This window comes from Macrotis lagotis, chromosome 8 (assembly GCF_037893015.1).
Source record: "Macrotis lagotis isolate mMagLag1 chromosome 8, bilby.v1.9.chrom.fasta, whole genome shotgun sequence".
Taxonomy (NCBI): Eukaryota; Metazoa; Chordata; class Mammalia; order Peramelemorphia; family Peramelidae; genus Macrotis; species Macrotis lagotis.
The window spans coordinates 107048077-107064997 of record NC_133665.1 but is presented as its reverse complement, the minus strand read 5'-3'; the positions used below and the strand labels follow the sequence as shown (position 1 = coordinate 107064997).

Below are 16921 nucleotides of genomic sequence, written 5' to 3'. Positions count from 1 at the left end.
CCAGCTATTATTATTATTCAATTCTGATCATCCATGATCCCCAAATTGATCCAAAGCTCAGATGGATTGGAGGATGATAAAGAAGAAATCATGGTTCCAAAGGATTCATAATGAAACCAGTGTCCCACCTCTGGACAAAGAAGTGATGAATTCAGAGGGCAGATTGAGACATACATTATCTTTGGACATGGGAATTAGTTTTGCTTGTCTATACATGTTTGTAACGGTTTTTGTTTTTCTTTCTCAATTGGGGCAGGAAGGGAACTGGAAGGCAGTTTTTTTAAATAAAGCTATTTGGCAATGGAAGGGGAGGTGAAAGGGAGAAAGAGCAGATTTTCATTGAAATAAAATTTAATTAAAAAAAAGCTATTCTGGGAAAAAAGAGATCAAAGAAGGAATTGGATCACTGCTTTAGGGTAGATGAATTGATAACTAATGATGGGGAAGAGCCAGAACTATTTGAGTCTTTCTTTTGCTTTTCTCTCTCCTATCTCTTTTTCCATTAAGGATAAGTCTTTAAACTGGAAAGGTCTGAATGTGTGGCTAAAAAAAGGAATTGATATTCAAGATAAGTAGGGAGATTTTGAGCCCTTGATGAGTTCAAACCAGAGGTTCAGAAAACAACATTCTTGGATACTAAAAGAACTGGTGGATATGGTTGCCAAGCCCCTCACCACTAGTGACTTCTGAGAGATCACAGAGACACTTAAAGTGTACGTTCATAAGATTTCAGAATTTGAATGGGAAGACACCTCAGTTAGCTGACTCTCTGGTACAACCCATATGGAAAAAGAACTCTAACATGCTTCACAAGAGATCAAACTGTCTCTGCTAAGACATCCAATGGGGAGGTGCCCATTCCAGTTTTGGATAGCTCATTCATTATTAGAAAGCTTTTCTTGACATCAAACTTCAGTTTGCTTTTTTGTGACTTTCATCTACTGTTCCTAGTTCTTTTGTACAAAATTAATCTCTTATACATGAAGACCCTTCAAATATCTGAAGGCAGCTATCAGGTTCCTTTACTGAGTTTTCTTTTCTCCAGTCTAAACAATACCAATTCCTTCAGCAGATCTTGGTGTCATGGACCCATGCCCCTCAACCATCTTAAGTTACTGTCAAACTGGAGAACTTCAAATATCTCAATTCCAAGAAGAGACCGGAGTTATCATCTTGTAGAACAATGGACTCAACTGAGTCTAGAATGTTCTAGAAAGTATGGTGATCATTTAGTGTTGGCTGCAAAGAACCAACATGGTTTCTTCAAGAATAAGGTACACCAGACTAACTTGATCTTTGAGTTGATCACATTCTTGGAAAGCTAATGGCTTGGTTTTGTTTTTTGCAGGAAAGAAATGAAGATTTAGATTAGGCAACGAGATTCCCAATTGGTTGAATGGTCACACTCAGAAAATCATCATTAATAATTTGTTGTCAGCTTGGAGATTTCTACTTTAGTACCCAAGAGATGTTTAAATATATGAGAGAAAGCTCATCAAATTTTCAAATATGAAATGAAACTATTAGGGATAGTTATCACATTGGGTAAAAGTCCTCAAAGTATCTCAACATGCTAGGACACAAATATATTAAGATGAAATTGAATAGTAATCCATATAGTCTCAATTTTATACTGTATTTCACAAGTACAACAGTTGTTCTGAAAGATTTGTGTCATTAGGTGTCTTGCTTATTATGGGCTGGTGATAAGGCAGCCCCAGAGATAAGGCAATAGCAGGATACCTTAAGAATGACAGGATTTGAGTTAGAAAGGGGTGCCTCAATCCTCAGATTTATTCTAAGGGGCAGAACTAAGTCCAATGTAGCAGATAGATTTTGACTAAAATAAGGAAAAATTGTCTAAAAATGAAACAGGTTGATTTGGGAGGGAGAGAACTCTCCTAGATCCTAATTATGCCAATTGGGAAAAGCGATGCAGAAAAGTAGCAACCAGACTCCTTTGGCTTGTGCTCAGGCAAACCCCCAACACTATATTCTCTTGAGTCCTTAACAAGGAGATGGGAACAGGGTGAGACCAACAGCCAGTGGCGGCATTGTGTGCTGCTTCAATAGTTTTTCCATGCTGGATCTCTACACTTGATTCAGGCACAATATCTGAGGATTCTCCTGGCTGCTCCCTTACTCCTATGCCCACATCTCTTAGGTTAAATGTCCTACAAGAAGGGAGAAGTGTTGGAGGGAAGTTGTATGCTGATCCCTTGGCCCTGACTACCCCAGTATAACATCATGCTTGTCCAGAACAGATGTGGGGGCACAGATGCCCTCTCACTGTACCAACCAACTAGGCCAGTACAGGAGAGTTCTGGGAACATAATGTCAAATTAAAATCTGGAGAGGAAGGAAGAAGACAGAGCAGCTGGAATTTTTCTTTCTACATTTTATTATTTCAAACCCGGTGAACAATTTGATAAAACGTGTGAAAAAAGCGAGGAGGCATCCAATGCTGTTGTCTCTGGGGCCTGGGGCAAGGTATAGGGGGCAGAGGATAAGGGATGAAGATGGGGCCCTCAAGGCAGTGGCCTTTCCTAGTCGTTAGAGCTAAGGAGCTACAGAGTTAATCGAGCTGATGGGAGAGCTGCCCAAGGGGAACTGAGGGAGGCAGGGCTAGGGAGTGGGAGATGAGAAGCCCCGGTGACATTGGCAGTTGACTCAAGTCTTAGCCCTTTGGAAACCTTTGTTGGGGAGATGGGGATGGAGTTGGAATGGAGAATTCTGGGGGAGGGAGATGAGGCTTGGAGTGGCTGGAGAGGCTGCTGTCCCATCCTCAGTGGGTATGGAACCTAAGCCAAGTCCCCCTCAACAGTCCCCAGGGCCAGAGCAAGCAATGAGATAGACAGATGTAAACAGACAAGACAGCCAAGGCACGGGCTCCCCTGGAGGAGGTGATCCGGCACAGATCAGGGCGACTCAGTCATTTAGGACAGGACAGTTTTAAATAGTCTTCTCTAAAAAGGTCCCTAAAGTTTTGTTTTATATTTAAAAAAACACAGACACAAAAGGCCCAAGAAAGACAGAGAGGAGCTTTGGGACTTGTGGGCTAAGGAATGTTGTCATTGGTGTCACCGTCCTGCTCAGGGGGGGTTTGTGCTTTATCCTGGAAGGGCTCCCCATGCCCTAAGTGGGCTGGGCTGGCCTGGGGGGGAAGTGGCACAGCTATTCAGAGCTTGCCTGCAGATGCAGGGCCCGGGGGGCCGTAAACATGGACCAGGGTCTGGGCTAGGGTCGGGGGGGGGGAATGTCCTGGCAAGGCAGAGGTGCCAACAGTATTGGCCAGAGAAATATAGGGTTTCCTTTATCACAAACCCAAGTTTCAGAAAGACTGATCCCCCCCTCCCCCCCAACACAGAATAAAATAGAAGAGAAACCAGGATGCGGCCCAGGGAGGAGCTGATGAAGGGGCTGCTACAGTGGGAAGGCTGGGGAGGGGGCAGGGTTAGGGAGGCAGGAGGTTCCTCACAGATGCTGGACTGGGCCAGGCAGGCTCAGATCCAAACCTCAGGGGCCTTGGCCTTTCGACTCTTCACCAATGTCTCTTTGTTAGGTGGGGGAGAAACCAAAACATGGAAACAGAGGGAGAGGGGAGGAGACTGTGGGGAGAGAAGGTGAAGTTGCTCTGATGGTGCATCTTTCCTTCCTTGGTCCTGTCTGCATTTTCCTCCTGCTCAGAGACTGAGCGACACAAGTGGTCCTGGTGGGAAGAGAGAGAAGAGGGCTTTAGCCCTGAGGGGCTCCAGGATGTTCACAGGCTGCCCCAGGTCACCCCAAGCCCCCCACTGGGAAGTCTCATTGTTAGACTTCTCTCTGGCATCTTCTTCCCAGCCCTCAGAACAATGACTGCCCATCCATCAAGGTCCTGACTGCAGGCTTAAAAACCAGGCGGCAGTTGCCTGGTTACCAGGTTTTCTGAGGGCCTGGAGGTGGTGAGAGATGCCAGCAGCCCCTTCTCTAGCTGCATCTACAGCCAACCCCCTGTTGCTAGGACCCCCATGGTGGAGGGAGGGCCCAGAGGCTGGACTTCAATTACAGTCAGTCTTGTGCCTCACACTTTTTAAATTTCCCTCAAATTTGAGTGTGCACAGGTTTCTTCCCCAGACCAGGGGCCCCCTGGCTTATCCCCACCCCCTTTAGTGGTGCCTCCCCCAGAATGCTCAGCCTCAGGATTCCCACAGGCTGTGTGGCTCCTAGACTCTCCACTTCTTCCCTTCCCCGGGTCTCACCTCCCACCCGCCAGCCCTCGGGCCGCCTGCTCAGAAGAGGCCGCAGTCCTTCAGGTTGTTCTTAATGATGACGTCGGTGACAGCGTCAAACACGAACTGCACGTTCTTGGTATCGGTGGCACAAGTGAAGTGTGTGTAGATTTCCTTGGTGTCCTTCCGCTTGTTCAGGTCCTCAAATTTGCTCTGGATATAACTGGCGGCCTCGTCATATTTGTTTGCCCCTAGGGAGAGACGGGGATGTTGGGGATGTGGTAAAGAAAAGTGCTGCAGTAGTGACCCCTCACTCTGTGGCTCCCCAGTAGGCCGAGCCCCAGGCCAAGCCCAGGACCTCCTTGGCTCTCAGGAACTAAGCTCCATCTCTAGTTCAGCAGGAGCAAGTGCCAGAGACAATTGAGGCGCCCCTCTGATGGGGGCACACCCATGGTTGGGAGAATAAGCAGAGAAAAACAATTCTGATGAGGAAAAGGGGATTGACCCAAAAGACTGATGCAGATATGCAGGGGACTTTCCAACAGTGCCCTGTACAGAATGGATAAGCAAAGGTAAATAAAAGATGAATACAAATGCAAGGCTGGAGAAGATGGCTAAAGACAACTTTAGTTTTTTGTTTTGTTTTGGCAGGAGTTAAGTGGCCTGCCCAAGGCCACACAGCTAGGTAATTATTAAGTGTCTGAGGCCGGATTTAAACTTAGGTCCTCCTGACTCCAGGGCCAGTGTTCTATTTACTGTGCCACCTAGCTGCCCCTAAAGACAACTTTCAAAGAAAGGATAACCCACTGCTCTGGAGGGATGGCACAGTGGCACAAATGCCAATGAGAATGTTTATGCTGCTGTTTTTCCTTGCATGGGAAAGTCATCTTTGGCTAGAGGAAGAATGAACAAAAATGGCAGATCAGAGAGTGTTTGATTACTCTTGATGTACCTGATTCACCAGGCCCAGAAAATCTGTCTCTGGGTGCTGAGAAGAGAGACTGATCACTATCAATGAACTTTGGAAGACCCTGGAGAACAGACTTAGAGGGGCAAAGGATGCCCTGATGTTCAAAAAGGGGGAAAAGCAGAATATCTTAACTCTGTGTTAGCCAGTATCTCTGATGAGATCTGAGCATATGTAACTCCAGGGATGGCTGGCAAAGTGACCTCTCCTAAGTGGGTGATCTGTCACAGAGAGGTGTAAATGGGGGGGGGGGGGAGAATAAATGTGATTTTATGCTCAGCCAGGGTGGTTTTTCTCAACCACACAGGTCAAGTTAGATGAATTCTGTTTCCTTTTCTGATTCCATTTCTGGATTACTTAGATTTCAGCAGAGCCTGTACCCAACTACCAAAGAGAAGTGGACTAGCGAGGCCAAATCTGACCCACTGAATGACCAAATCCAAAGAAGAGTCATTTGTAGTCTGATGACAACTTGGAAACCATTCTCTGGGGGGGGGGGGGGGGGGGGCGGTCCTTGGCCCCATGAGAGAGCTTAGTTCAGATCCAGCCTCTGGAGCTTTTTAGCTATGTGGTCCCCTAGCAAGGACTCATGGTTTTTATCAGCTCACTATCTCCATTTTTAGAATGGGGATGTCACCTGTAGACTCTACCGTACCTCAATTCAATCCCACAATCATTAGCATGGCTTGAAGTGTGCAAGGGCCTGGATATACAAGGATGAAAAAGAAAAATGGCCTCACATGCTCCTGGAGGTGAAAGAGGGGTGAGTATGCATACACAATGATAACAAAAATAATACTAACAGCAGCATTTATATAGAGCCTTCAGGTTTGTGAAGCACTTACCTGGTCATCTCTTTTGATGTTCACAATAGTCTGGTGAGGAAGGTGTTACTATTTCCCCCCATTTTACAGATGGAGAAATTGAGGCTGGGGGAGGTTAAGTGACCTGTCCAGAGTCACACAATTAGAGAGCATCCAGCGCTCAACCTACCTAGCTCCCATGTAATTATAAGAGGGAGGGAGTACTCACAAGCAGGGAAAACCAGGCAAAAGTCTGAATGAGACAAAGTAAGAGGTGGTACCTGAGCTGAACCCTAAGGGATGCTAGGGCTTCTAAGAGGCAGGTGTTGGGGGGTGGGGGATGCATTCTAAGCATGCAGACAGTCTTTACAAAAGACTCCTAGGATTTTAGGGAGCAGCTGGAAGATCAGTTTGTCCAGGAGGAAGAGAACATGTGAAAGAGCACGTGGTGGGACCCAGACTGGAAGGTTTTAGCCATCAGGCTAAAACCAGCAGGAGCCGGAGGAGTCATTTGAGCTGTGTAGAAAATGGATAGGAGAGCAGAAAAGCTAGAAGCGAATGGACCAAACAGAACGTTACTGTCCTTGTCCAAGTCTAGAGTGTGGTGAGGAGAGGATGGACCAACAAGATGTGGTCGAGGAGGTCTGGCCGGTTAGTCAGTCAAGGATTTATTAAGTGCCCACAGTGAGCCACACTGAAGGCCAGGCCCTATGTCTGGAAACACAAAGTAAGGCAGACACAGACCATGCCTTCCAGGAGCACACGTTCTGACAGGGGAGATGATGCACCTAAAATGTTTTTACGGCTAGAGGCTTGTGGGGGAAGGGAAAAGGAAAGGGGGGACAGGCCCCAGAGTCAGGCCTCTAACACAGGGTTGGGCTGGGTCAAGGGTCTAGGTTACACAGGGGGTCTTGAGTACAAGAGAACAACTCATACAACAGGGTGTCTTAGTGTTTTCCAGAAATGATCTTAAAGACTGCTAGCTGGAGGTCCTTACTTTGTTTTTTCATTTCCAGTTGGAAGGAGATGTATAATTGGGTTAAGGGAGGGAGGGCACTGGGAGAGGGATAAATATGACTGTGCCACTTGGGGAGGTGGGAAGGGCAATGGGAGAACAAGCACACAGGAGGCTAGCACCAGATCCAGGTCCTTTACTTCCAGGGGAATTTTCCCCAGGTATATATACAAAAGAAGTTCAGAGGAATGGGAGGAATAAGGAGGATCTGTGGTTTGAGAACTGGATGAGACTCAGGCCACCCAGGTCAAACACTGCCATTTTATAAGTGAAAAACCTATTTGCCAACAAGGCTGGCTGCCCAAGGCCAGTGGCCAGCAAACATGAGAGAGGGAGAGCATTCCCAGTGTTGCCCTCCCCACCTATGCCTTCCCTTCTCTTCTAGTCACTAGTAGAAGCTCAGTTCTGTTGGGATGGAGGGTCCTTGTGAGAGGCCCCATTCATTCCCTCCCCTTTGGGATAGTTTCTATGGTCAGAGAAAGGAGGGAACTTGGCTTAGGGCTTGCTGTCATTTTCCTCTCCTCCAGCAGGGGTCCCCCTCAGACCACTGGACAAGGCTCTCGACTTTTTCTGGTTCAGTGGTGTCCACTGGGTCTCAACCTCCCCACAACCACTCTCCTCTACTGTCAGGGCTGGCTAGCCTTCAGCCCTAACCCCTCCTACTCTCCCCCTCTCCATTCAGGTCCTGATTCCTTTTTTCTTGGACAGGGAAACACTAGGGAGGGGGATTGGAACTTTGGCATCGTCTCCAGAGCCCTGCCCTCACCCATCCTTCTCTGTAGGCCACTATACTCAAGAGAGGGACGAGGACTTTTGTGGAAGAGGCTCAGTGGGGGATTTGAGGTCATCTGTTTGACTTCCAAATTTTCCTATTGAGGAAGTAGAGGCTCAGAGTCTTAGTGATTTGTTCAAGGTCACCTGGGAGGTAGAAGTGACTCTCTCCTGTCTCATGCTGGCACTTCTGCTGCCAGGGGCTACAGAATAGAGTACCCTGCCTGCCCCACCCCGCCTGTCCCCAACCAGGTTATCAGTCTGCCAACTTCCCCCAAGGATCATCTAGTCTTTCTCCATAAGTCTCCTACCTGAATACTCAGGGAAGCAGATGGTGAGGGGGCTATGAGTGATCTTCTCTTCAAACAGGTCCTTCTTATTGAGGAAGAGGATGATGGAGGTGTCTGTGAACCACTTGTTGTTACAGATGCTGTCAAAAAGCTTCATGCTCTCATGCATTCGATTCTAGGGGAGGCAGAGAGAAAATTGGCTGGGGGGAGGAAGAAGCCAGGGGGGTCCCCAGAATTTCTGAGACCATGTCCTGTTCTTTCTAGTCACTAAAACTAGTCACCCTAGAGTGCATCCCTTCCCACCTCTCATGGGTTTAGACCAGGGCAAGAAGAGGGTCCCCAGCTGGGCGGGAGTCTAGCCATAACTGGTCCATGGGCTGGATTACGACAGTCATATGGAACAGCCATGCTGGGAGCTCAGTAAATGAAGTTTGGGCACTGCCACTGCTGCCCACTGTTCTGCTTTTTTGCTCATTTGCCAGCTGAGGCTTTTCTGGGAACTACTTGGGTTGATGAAAGGGAGGGAGGCAGCAGGAGGACTAAGGGGAAGGTTGAGGCCCTTTTGTTCCTGGGGAGAGGCCACTCAGTCTTTTGGAGACGGGGAGGGCAGAAGAGGCCTTGATGTGATCGAAGGCCGAGTGCAAGGTCTCCTTTACCTGCATCCCAACCCAGGATTCATCCAGGTCCTCCAGGCAACTTTCTCACCATATTTTCTAACCTATCCCCCCCAACTCCTTCTGTAATTAAGACTTTTCTGCTAATTGTCAGTGGGCAAGTTTCATCTAGAAACTGAAAGTTCCTTAAGGCAGAAGGAGGGGGCGCTTTGTTGCCCCCTCTCCTGGTGTCCAAGGTCTACTGACTCATTCCTTCCTTTCCAATGGCTCTCCCCTCCCTCTTACTCGCATAAAGCATTGCCGTGTGTGGGGTAAGGGGGGGTGGGTTGTCAAGGTGTGCCTGAAGCCTCTGTGGGAGAGCTGGGAAGGCAGAGGAGGGGTGACACCTTACCATTTCCTCGTCTTCAGCCAGGACCAGGTCATAGGCGCTCAGGGCCACACAGAAGATGATGGCCGTCACACCTTCAAAACAGTGAATCCACTTCTTTCGCTCAGACCTCTGCCCGCCAACATCAAACATCCTGTAAATGTGTCCAGGACTCAGGTCAGCCTGTGGCTTCTGTTAGTGGAGTTGTCCCCTCCCCACCCCTGCCCCCAAAATCTGGCACTGAAAGGAAACTAGAGACCCTCCTGACCGTCATCCTGCTTGTCCCTGAGACCTTGCATATATCTCTTCCAGCATCTAGCCTGGTCAGCCTTGGAGAGCCAGCTTTCAGCAATGAGATACTTAGGTCACGGCTCTAACAGTCCTTTGGCTCCTTGAAAACACCCCTGTCCAACCATCCCCCTTTTCCAGGGGTCTACCATGTGCATGTGGGTGTGTTTCTCCTCACAACAGCTAAGGCACTCTAGCATCCTCTCTTAACTGATACTCCAGGTGTCTCTACAGCTGAACCTCTTATTTTCCCTAGCCTGCAGACTAACCAGATATCCAGCTGTCCTATAACTCTAGGTCTTTATCAAATTTTCCCAATTTTTGGAACACTCTGCCTTGTCTACTGGGAGTCCCTACCTATTTAATCTAAAAGTCCAGTTCCAGAGCTACCTCCTCTAAGGAGATCCCTGACATCCCTAATGACCAGAACCACAGACAGCAACCCCTTTGCATGACACATCTGGCTATGTATCATTTAATTATGAGCACCCTGAGGGCAGGGACTATGCCTTATCTGGAGGTCTGTATTTATAGATAAAGCGCTGGCCTTGGAATCAGGAATTTAGCCTCTTTTGGCTAGGTGTGTGACTTTAGGTAAATCACTCAACTTGTCTCAGCCTCTATTTCTTCATATGTAAGATAGGGGTAATAATAATTCCAATTTCATGAGATTGTTGTGAGGATCAAGGAGATAATGTGCCTTCAGTGCTCCGGGCCTCTGCTGGACTTTAGCTGTGATTTTATGAGTGGAGAACCGAAGTGAGTGATTCCCTCTACCCCTGCTCACTGGGACAGCCCACTAGGTCAGCAAGTGTCAGAAGTCAGATCCATCTACTTTATAACTTTATGATTTCTCTCTTATCATCAGCAAGTTTTGTTTCTTCTCTGCCCCTAATCTTGTGCTCTGAATGCAGGAGGTACTTAATGATGTGGACTGTCCTTGACTAGGGACACTCAGCTTCCTGAGGTGGGTCTTCTCAACCTTTCTCTGTGCTGAGATAAGTAGCTTTCTCACCCACACTAACAAAGGAGGGGAACCTGGTGAGGGTTGAAGGTAGGAGAAAGGGTCAGAGGTTAGGCAGGATCTGGAGTCTAAGAGCTTGGGTATATATCTTGGCTCTGCTACTGACCACCTGGGTGACCCTGACAATCATCTTTGTTTTCCCCCTTTGTAAAATGAGGAGGCTGAACTTGATGGCCTCCCATGTCCCTGTGAGCACCTGTGTATTCCTGCAATTCTGGCTTCTGACCCTTTGGTATACATTCAGACTGAGACACCAGGACTACACAAGGGGGTCTTGTTGCTACAGTCTTTTTGCTAAAATTTTAAAATGTTTATACCATCATCTTCTTCAGAGATACTGGTCAACCTTGGGGAACCAGCTTCCACCCAATATACTCAGCAATGAGATACTTAGGTCATGGCTTTATCCTTCCTTGTTTTATCCACTTACTTGAAGTGCAGATCCTTGAAGGTGAAATGAGTCTCCACAATACCAGTGGTCTTCACCCGGGTTCTCAGCACATCCTGCTGGGTGGGGATGTAGTCAGACCGAGATATCCTTTCCAAGTCATTTAGATAGCTGGATGGGGTGAAAAGAGGAACAGAGTCAGGAAGTGAGGAAGACCTGTATTTCTGCCCAGAAATATAAGAGAAACCTAGAATTTGAACCACCTATTTGTCCCCCAAGGCCCAAATCCAGAGCTCCTCCTTTCCCATACCAAACACACTCATCTATCGATTGCTAAAGTCACTAGCCTCACCATTTTAAGTTGTGGGAAATGAAATCTAAGAGCGTTGACTTGACCTGCCCAATTGCTGGGGAGATGTTGATGAAAGAGGAATTTTTTTAATCTGCATCTGTGAATGTCGTGTTGAAAACTCCTTCAGCAGATGCAGAGGGGTTCCTCTTCTGTCACTGACAGTTCCATGGCTGCTTAGGGCTCTGATGGGCTTCAGTGACTTATGCAAGGTCACTAAGCTAGCCTGTGGCAGAAGCAGGACTTGAACTGAGGTCCCAGACTTACAAGCCCAGCCTTCTACCATCAATACACTGCATCTTGGGTAAGAACTGGCTTTCCTAGAATGCCAAAGGATTGACAGCATTTACCTGAACACAGCCTGGTGAAGGGGACAGTTTGAGTATGATCATGCCCATTTTACAGAGTGGGAAGTTCTGGATCAGAAAGGGATACAGATTTGTCATGGCCTAGGAAGTGTAAGATTTGAGGCTCAAACTCTAGTCTCCTGCCCTTAGGACCAGAAGTCTTTCTACTATCTTGTCCTGCCTCTCCTGAATTAGTTCCACATTCCTAGTCTCTCTTTGGGAGAGGTCCAAGAGGAAGGACTCAGCCAAGGATGGTACACATGTGCCAAAGAGGAGGCTGGAGCCAGGTAGTCCTTCTGGTCTGAAGGAAGCCAGGCTCTGGCTAGGTCTCTGCCATGTAATCTCTGGCATATAATTGGGTTAGAACAAACAGGCTGCCTCTGAGCCATTAGCTGGCCTAATCAGGGAATTCTCCAGGCTGTAATCTGGCAATTAGCAGCTCAGAGCTTCCCAGACACAGAAGCTCCCCCCAGCCCAGCTCCACCTTCCCCCCACAGCAGAGTGGGTTTTATGCATGTTGGTCTTCCCAGGGACCTGACAGCCCCATCACAGTTGTGGAGCTGGGGCCCCGTGGGGAGGAGGTGGTGCCCACACCTGTTCCCCAGGGCCTTGGTTCCCTTTTACCTGATAATTAACAAAGCTCTTCTCTCATTAGTGGCAAAACACCTTACGGGCAACAGCTGCTGGGTGGAGGCTGTGCAGGAAGAGAGCTCGGCTGGAGCCTGGGATGGTCCAACCCGGCTGGCAAGTAGCCCTGCCAAGTCCCTACTGGGTGCAGAAGTCTGGAGTGGGGGCAGGGAGCAAACAAGGGACAAAAGGCCAATGAGATGGCTCGAGGGGCCAAGTGCTCTGGACAAAGAGTCTGGGCATCTGGAGGCCAGTCCAGACTCTACTACTCATCATGTCACTTTGAACATGTCCTTTCCTGTAGGACAGTTTTCTGTAAAATAGGTGGGCTGGATCAGATCATGTCAAAGGCTCCTTTCCAGCTCTAAATCCAAAGCTTCCAAGAGTTCACCAGGACAGAAATACTAGCAACTCTGTCAAGAGGCCCACCCACCATGCATTAACAGGAAAGGCAGGGGCCAGGACTCCACCAAATGTCCCTGACCTCACCCTGGTGAAGTGGTCCAAATGCATCTCTTGGGGATAACTCCTGGTGTCCTATAGGGACAGGGCATGGATAGTTTAGGCCCACTCTCCAATACTCCTCAGACTGCCGTGTGTGTGTGTGTGTGTGTGTGTGTGTGTGTGTGTATTATGCAGGTAATCAAATCACCTTAATATGACAGGCAGACCACTGTAAGACCCTCCCCAAATCTCTTTAGGAAAAAAAGCTGTGGAGCATAAACACAAGATAGTGACTTGGAAACAGAAGAAATGGGTTCAAATCCTAGTTCTTCTATTTACTAGTGGCTCTGACAATCTACTTCCCTTGTTTAGGCCTCAGTTTCCTAATTTGTAAAATGGGGACCACCATTTGGGGAGAAAAGTATTTCAGAAATGTGATCTATTATTATTACAATGGCAAAGATGGAACTCTATCAGGTCTTCACAAAGACTTCCTCCAAGGAAGATTGAGTCCCTCCCTGGCCTTTGCTAGGGCACAGAATTCTGGGGTGAGTAGAGTAGGTGGAAGGAGACCTCAGTCATCCTCTCCAAGTGCAGTGCAAACACTGGGTTTGGAGTCAGAGGTCCTGGATTCAAGTCCCCCTATGTCCATCCCACAGCTGTGGAACTCTGTGCCAGTCCTGAGCTTTTCTGAGTGGATGGCCACCAATGTCCAACCCTTCCTGCTCTAACCACCTATGATCTCCTCTGGCCTGTGGACCTAATCTGGCACAGCTGCTTGGAATCTGGGCGATGGCCTTCATTTCATGACCTGTAGATCATGGAGAAAACAGAAGGGCAGAATGTGGCGATAGACCCCATGGGCCTGGCCCCCTCCGGGGCTGGGTCTCAGCAAGCACAACTAGAACGTTTTGGTTGCCATAGGAAGGAGGAACTGCAACAGGACAGAACCCTGGCCTGGGGACTATTTGTGCTGCCCCCCCCCACGCTGTCTTGGGGAACCAAATTATGATCTGTGGATGTAATGACAAAGCTGGGGCTGGCCTGGCTAGGTGGTGATGTGCATAAGTTTTAAGATATATGGCCACTGGCCTGCAGGAGAGAGCTAAATGGCCTCTTTGAGACACAAAGGCAGGAAGGGTGGGGTACCCAACTTCCATCTGCTTCTCTTGGTCTGCCCTTCTCTCCAGAGGCTTCCCCACAAAAGTTTAGGACAGGAGCTCCTCATCCAGGTCCATCAGTTTGATACTTCCAACCCCCCCCCCCCCCAGCTATGGCTTATCAGTTCAGTTTTCCCACTGGAATTGGAATGGGGGGAAAGGAATGACGAGTTATATTAGGGGTGGAGTAGGAAGATTGGAAATAGGGAGAAAGGGGAAAGGAGCTGGGCCTGGTGTGTCTATCAAATTAGCTTTCAATAGCAGCTATCAAATTAGATATTATTTGTGAAGCGTTTTGCAAACCTCAAAGTACAATATGAATCTACCATCAAGAATGTTATTAATTAAAAAAAAAAACTCAATAACAAAGTGATTTCTCCAAAGTCACCCGGGTCACAGGCAGAGGAACCCAGACAGAACTTGGACCCTGGCCTATGTGTTCTCTCCACACACATCCCATCCCCCCAGCTCCTTTGTTGGCTATAAACAACATTCAGTGGGCCCTGACTGCTGAGGGGCCTGCTGAGAGTCAGGTGGCCTGGGGAGCCAAGAAAGCCTTGTGCCAGAGACAAGACCTTAAGATCAGAGGCTCCTTCAGTGTGTGTGTGGCGAGGGGCCCATGGGCCACAGCATACCACAACACTGTCACCTTGTTGAGCTGCCTGGCTGGGGAGGCTGGAGCTGGGGTAGAGGGGGTCAGGCCTTCCTGAGCAGGGACCCCAGCCGTGGTGAGAAGCTCAGTTTCCTGAGGCAGCTGCCAGCAGGAAGAGTCCAAATTCCATCACCGGTCCAAACTGTTTCTCGTCCTATCTGTGCTAACCATCTGGGGATCTCAGCATGCCCAGGCAGTACAGCCTTGGAATCGCACCCTTCCCTGACTCTCCTCAGCTGCATCCACCATCATAGAGCCTTGACAATTCCATTCACTCAAGGTGTCCGTCTACTGCCTGTTCCCACATTCTGGCCTGCCTCAGACCACTACCAACAAGAGTCTGTAACAAGTTGGTGTCACCCTGGGCAAGGCCTTGTCCTCCGGGAACCTCAGCCCTTTGCCCAATAGAATGGAGGTGGAGAGGGTTAGAGTGAATGAATGCTCCCCTCCTTGGACTGTAGGCTGAGGCAGGGGTGCAGCCCTGCAGAGCAGGTGGGCACAGGATTTCAAGTCCCAGGACCCAATTTTGCATTTACTGTCAAGGTCACTGGGGATGATAGTTCCCTCACTGTTTTTAACTTATCATCTGTGATTCTTTTTTTCCTTTAATTTTTTTGTATAATAAAATTTAATTTTATACATGTAAAGAACATGATTCTGAGGTTCCACAAAATTCCCCAGACTGCACAAGAGGCCCTTGACACAAAAATGGTAAGACATCTTGGACTAGACTGCTTTGGCCTAGAACCTGAGTTCCAAGTACAATGGTTCCAAGACTAGATTCCTAGTTCGGGGGGGGGGGGGGTCACTCAGTAGGACAAGGAGGAAGGATTTCATTTTTCGTATGAAAAATGGAGAAATCTTGAAAGATCTCAAGCTGGAAGTAGTCCTTCAGCCTGAAACATCTGCTGTTCTCCCCATATTGCCCCACCCCATCCCCCCAGAGTTCATCCTTAAAGCAGTGATATGGAGCAGAGCCACCTTCCTGTCTCCCTTCTATTTATGTGTCGGTCCTTACTATCAGAGCAGTGCCTCACTTAGCCTAACCTCTTCCTAGCATGGCTTCTCTCTGCCCCAGTCATCTCTTGTGGCACCCCACCTCTGAGGTGATACCACCTGGCCTTTGGGCATGACCAGTGGACAGGCTTCCACTGTTTTCCAGCACTGCTTGGCTCTTGAGAGTGGAGAAGCACTAAAGTGGGGTCAAGGTAATCAGAGACTTTCAAATACTGCTGCTAAACCGAGGGAGGCCAGGCCCATTCAGAGTGGAGAAGGCATCCTTTCAAGGCTCTATCACTGGCAATGCCTGCTGGATTGGACTGGTGGCCTGGAAGCCTAATTGGAAACCTCTGAGCAGAGAACAGGATAGGGGCCCTTCACACAGCACAGGTACCCCAGATAAAGTGGATAGAAATGGAAACTGAGTTCTTGGGCTCTATGTGGCTAAAATAGGAGAGCCAGAAGAATCAGCAGGGCTCCAGTTCTAGTCCTAGCATTTCAGGCTCCTCAATTGTACAGCATCCTTTACTCTCCCTTTCCAAGCCCCTTCAGTCAGGAAAAGAGCTCCAGGCAGGTTTCACCTTCATGATATCTCTCTCTCTCCCAGGTCGAGACTCAGGTTAAGTTGAGAAGACTCAGAGATATCAGATAAATGGCCAGGGTCACACAGCATGCTGATGACCTACTTCAGTTACCACTAGCCTATATTTGGTGTCCTTTGTGAAAAAGGCTTTGGAGGGGTGATGGCTCCAGGTGAATGAAGGGTCTGCTTAGGAGGATGTCCAGCAGGTGAGATTGTTAGGAAAGACTGGATCAAAGGAACTCATGGAGGAGAAGAGTTGACTTCCCCTGTGCTTCCCTCTGGGAAGAACACTGGAGGGTCTTCGTAAACTAGAGGCTAGGAACTTTTTTTAAACAGTTGGCTAACTATTTCAATATGATTGTTTTCCTTTGTCATTCCATTTATTTTAAGCATTTAGAATAGGTCTCTGGGCTTAGTCAGACTACACAAGGGATTCATGACACAAGAGGCTGAAAAGGCCAGTCACTTGAAGGGATTGTATACTTCAGACCCCTCCCCAAGGAAGGGAAGCTCCTCTGAAAACCAGCAGGGGATTGCCCCAACATGGTACATGGGAGAGAAATGGAAACTGACTCCCTTCTGCACTTTGCTTTAGGGCAGAGAGATGGAGACTGTGGGGAGGAAGGGCTTCTACCTACAGAGAAACAGGTGGATTATTCAGCGCAAGAGAATTGCCAAGAATCTGCTCTCAGAGACAGAATGGCCCAGTAGGAGGAAATCTGGTAAGGATGGAAGATTGTAGGTCTCTTCTGCGTTGGTTCTGAGGTCCGTCCCCTCTGAGGCCAGCTCCTGAGGTCCAGCGCGTGGGCATGGCTGCTGGCTGCTCCTCTGGATCTGGCCTGCACAGGCTGCCCCACATCCTCTCCCGGGAGAGGAGTCTTCTGGCTCTAACGTCACCACTCCCTGCAGTGCGCACCTGACCAAAGCTTAGCCCTTGTTAGGCCTCAGTGACCTAAGGGGATGAGCAGTTCTCTAAGACCATTCCAGCTTGGACACTTGAGCAAACTTTTTCCAAGTGGCAACTT

The 16921-nt window shown here is 48.4% G+C and overlaps 1 protein-coding gene across 1 annotated transcript in view; it reads right to left on the bottom strand.

Moving 5' to 3' along the window:
- Window positions 1-2495: 2495 nt before the first annotated feature.
- GNAI2 (G protein subunit alpha i2) overlaps window positions 2496-16921 on the bottom strand; it is an 80524-nt gene continuing 66098 nt past the window's right edge. The window contains exons 5-9 of the mRNA XM_074198004.1: window positions 10778-10906; window positions 9060-9189; window positions 8076-8229; window positions 4239-4459; window positions 2496-3709 (exon numbers count right to left, since the gene is read on the bottom strand). Of these exons, the coding sequence (XP_074054105.1) occupies window positions 4269-4459; window positions 8076-8229; window positions 9060-9189; window positions 10778-10906 (604 nt within the window). The 3' untranslated portion in view covers window positions 2496-3709; window positions 4239-4268. The remainder of the gene's footprint in view (window positions 3710-4238; window positions 4460-8075; window positions 8230-9059; window positions 9190-10777; window positions 10907-16921) is intronic.